The 4,010-nt window shown below is 34.8% G+C and overlaps 1 protein-coding gene across 1 annotated transcript in view; it reads left to right on the top strand.

Moving 5' to 3' along the window:
- The window catches only part of MCF2L (MCF.2 cell line derived transforming sequence like), a 67,998-nt gene extending 64,662 nt beyond the window's left edge, over positions 1-3,336 (top strand). Inside the window, exons 29-30 of the mRNA XM_015824378.1 lie at positions 869-972; positions 1,412-3,336. Coding sequence (XP_015679864.1) covers positions 869-972; positions 1,412-1,506 — 199 coding nt within the window. The 3' untranslated portion in view covers positions 1,507-3,336. The remainder of the gene's footprint in view (positions 1-868; positions 973-1,411) is intronic.
- The last annotated feature ends 674 nt before the right edge of the window (positions 3,337-4,010 follow it).

Raw genomic sequence — 4,010 nt, 5'->3', positions numbered from 1 at the left:
CCCTTCCTTCCGCCGCGCCCTTAAGACATGGCTATTTCAACTAGCAGGACTGGCCTAAGGGGTAATTTTTAGCGGGGTTTTAAATATAATTTTAAAATAACAAAGGCCAATCTAATATTTCCTTTTAATTATGTTTTAATGATAGTATTTTGGTATTTTTTTGTATTTGTTTTTATCAGGCTGTTAGCCGCCCTGAGTCTGCAAGGAGAAGGGCGGGGTAAAAATCCAATAAATAAATAAATAAATAAATAAATTATTATTATTATTATTATATCTTGAAGAAGCTTAGAATATTGCTTCCCCCGCCCCCCATTATAACAACAGTCTTTGCTAAAACTACAACAATACAATATAAAACAAACTAAAATAATTCAGTATAAATAGCCTAGAGCAGTGTTTCTCAACCTTGACAATTTTAAGGCATGTGGACTTCAACTCCCAGAATTCCACAGCCAGCATTGCTGGCTGTGGAATTCTGGGAGTTGAAGTCCACATGCCTTAAAATTGTCAAGGTTGAGAAACACTGGCCTAGAGTCTTGGGAAGTTAATCTGATTTACAAATGTAATAAATTTTTCAATTTGTCTCTCAAACTAAATTTGCATTTAATATAGGTGCTATCATGGCCAGAACCATTCAGGAGAGAATTTACAAGACAAAATGTCTGAGATGGGAGAATGAGATTCTGACTTGAATTCATATCACAGCTGGAAATCTGGAATCTTCAGAGTCTATATAAGATTACATTCCAAATACCATCTATATCTAAACATGGGGTGGCTATATTGCTTCTGAATTTAGCCATAATGTTATGATTTCTTGCAGATGCTGGGTTTTTAAAATAGTTTGATAGCATATGTGTATTTTTAGGTATCTTAGGAATTTGAGCACAAACAAAGAAGGATGGGTTCCTATCAACATTTTGATACCGTTACTCAGCAACTCAAAATCTATTTTCTCTCTCAGCAGCTCAGGTAAGATTTACTTTGCAGATGATTGCATTTAGTTTCATTTATCAAATATATTTCATGATATATCTTAAAGAAATGTGTCTTTGCTTAGGTATCCCTTCCCCTTAGGTCAGGGGTGTCAAACTACCGGCCTGTGGGCCGGATCCGTCATGCTGAAACCACGCCCACCCCATTGCCGGCAATGGAAAAAAAGTTGCGATATGTCGTGACATGTCACGTGACGTTGTGAGTTTGACACCCCTGCCTTAGGTGGAATGTTGTACTCTTTGGGTTAATATACAAATGTGTGTGTCTATATTGTTTTACAGAAATGGTTTATTCAGTTTTATCTTGTGCACATTTCTTTTACATTTAGGGAAAATTTCAATAAACAATTTAGAAATACATACAATTCCAACTGTATAATACTCTGTTAATATATGTGTGGGGTTTTTTTTTCCAGAATCTACAGCGGGTTCAAGTACACTGAGTTCATCTTCAAGTTGTAGTGAAAGTTGCAATGTCAGTAGTAGCACTTTCTCAGATACTAAAGGTTAAATTGAAAATTCCACCACAACTCTCTGAAGATTTAAAACTGCCAATGTGACTATCAGGTGTTAAAGAAGTAAAGAAGCATCATAACTGCACATCTCTCAGTTGTTCCTCTTGTGTGTAAAGATGGTTTAGTGGGTATTCTTGAAGAACCTGAATACGTTGGTAACGGATTAGTGGGAATAACACTTTTGGAAGCTGCATCATAGAAACCTATCACTCTTCGAGAATGAAATGGACCTTGGCATGGATAACCTGGGAAGAATATTACCAGCAGCTAGTAGTTTCCATTGTGTAAATCTGACTAGTTAAAACAATAATTAAATTAATATGAATGTAGAAAACAACAACTAAAAAACTTGATCCTCATAAATAAATGAATAAAAAACATCTGGGGTCAAAATATAATGTGCATGAAATTACAGAGTTGGGTACTTGCTAATTTGATATAGTAATTATTTTCTAACTTCATTTTCCGTGGCATTTCCTTTAGCCATGATGAACAAAATTAATAATTTGAGATATTTTTAACACTGAATCAAATTTTGTGACCAATTACTGTTGTTTATGAAATTATGATAATTTAGTAGTTATTTGGTCTTAAAAATCTTTGTAAAAAAGAAGTAAAAACATTGAAATCCATTTTTGTATTAGTTAAGATGATACTGCAATGTCACAAAATTGTCCTCTGTTCTTGCAGCTAGGCCAAAATTTGTCCAATCATTTCAGAATTTTCTAATTCTCTGTGTGACTGAAACCCTGCTGCTACTTTTTTTTTATTCAGTTTGTTGCAAAACTGAAGGCATCACACAACAAGAATAGGAAAGAAATTCTTAAGTATTTTACTTTCTTTGTGTGAAATAGAATGATTTTGTACAAACAATTTCTTCTAAGAAAATGGTTCATAAATCTATCTTGCCAAAGGAAGGACTACTTAAAACCACATTTAAACCATGCTGGATTCACCCATCATCTGAATTAATTTACAGCTCATGCTGGTGTTATGTGGAAATGAATGTTTGACTTTCAATATTTATGAAAACAGTAGAAACATAACAGTTTATCTGGGTTTTGGCTCTGGATATACGGTATAACCACTGACTTTGATTGTTCCAAATGTCAGGAAAGTTCCAGGCCAACATTACCATCTACTGCAGCTAACTCTGGTTAGTACACCAAAATATTATTTTTGTAAGCCTGTTTATATATCTCTGTGTTATGTATTAATGTAAAAATATCTATTTATAATTTTCCAGTCTTTGCATTTCAACTTTTTTAAAGGCATCAGTGTGCAGTCTTTCCAAGGCTTTAATCAATACACTTTCAACATAAAATTATCTCTCTCTGAACCTTCTCAGAAAATGGGGCCATGCTAGCAAAGTAAGCACTGGCTCTGTTCTGCTAATCTACTAGCAATATTCTTTATAACTTATTTTGTAAATATGAGTGTAACAAAAAAGAGAAAAGAAACTTTTTTTATTTACAGCATTGACTGAGAAGGAAGAATGTAATGCTGAAGTTCATACATAGGGCTTATCGCTTCCTCCCTCTGCCAATCTGATTTGGCTTGGGAAACAGTAAGTGACTACTTAATATGTATAAAATGGTTGGTTATCATTGACTTCTGTAAAGAGCTACCGCAGGGAAATAAAGCTCTGCAGAAGGCTCTCCTATCAAACCCTGTTTATTTTATACTTCCCAGTGTCATTTCATGTGCTTGTACATGTATCATTGCACTTTAATAGCCAATATTTCAATTTTCTACTGCTGATGTAAATTACTACTACTGAATCCAGTATCCTTATTGTATGTATGAAACTTTGAATAAATTTAAACATTACTTGTTGGTTGGTCTGAACGTATAGAGATGTGTGTGTGTGCACACGCACTCATGGGTGTATTATTTTGATTTTGTTTTGTTTCTTGGCACAAACAGAAAATTGAATTGGTGCAGTAAATCCAATTGCACTCACAATGGGCGCAAAACAAGACAAAGCCTTTATAGTCTCTGTTCATAAGGCAGCATTTCAAGAGTGTCTACTCCCCTTTCCTCAAAACCACTTACTTTACAATATAAATTTGTATTTTACCAAGTGTGAGGGCAATGATCAGGTGCCCAGGCCTTTGGGACAATAAGCATACCAGTAAATAAATGGATTTTAAGCTTTATTATTAACTCATTTAAAAGCATAACATAAAAAGCATACAGATCAAACAAGATGATACCCAAATATCTTACAAGCTGCCAAGAGCTCCTTAATAACAGCAGAGATACTCCAAGGGTGACCAAATTCCAGAGTATCCCATGTTAGGCCCCGTGCAGAAGCTCCCAATAAACAACAGCCTCAAGGTTTTTATTAAACATGGCGCCATGATTATAGTCATGAGACTACAGACCTGATCTTGACTGGGTGGCACATGACTGGCATGGGAATCGAAAGTCTAAGACTTTCACAATAAGAAAAGCTTTGCAACTACATGAAGATCCCCTACCCTTCTCCTGTATGCAA

This window comes from Protobothrops mucrosquamatus, unplaced genomic scaffold, assembly GCF_001527695.2.
Source record: "Protobothrops mucrosquamatus isolate PMUCROS unplaced genomic scaffold, P.Mucros_1.0 scaffold2214, whole genome shotgun sequence".
Classification (NCBI taxonomy): domain Eukaryota; kingdom Metazoa; phylum Chordata; class Lepidosauria; order Squamata; family Viperidae; genus Protobothrops; species Protobothrops mucrosquamatus.
This window is presented reverse-complemented; position numbering and strand designations above follow the sequence as displayed.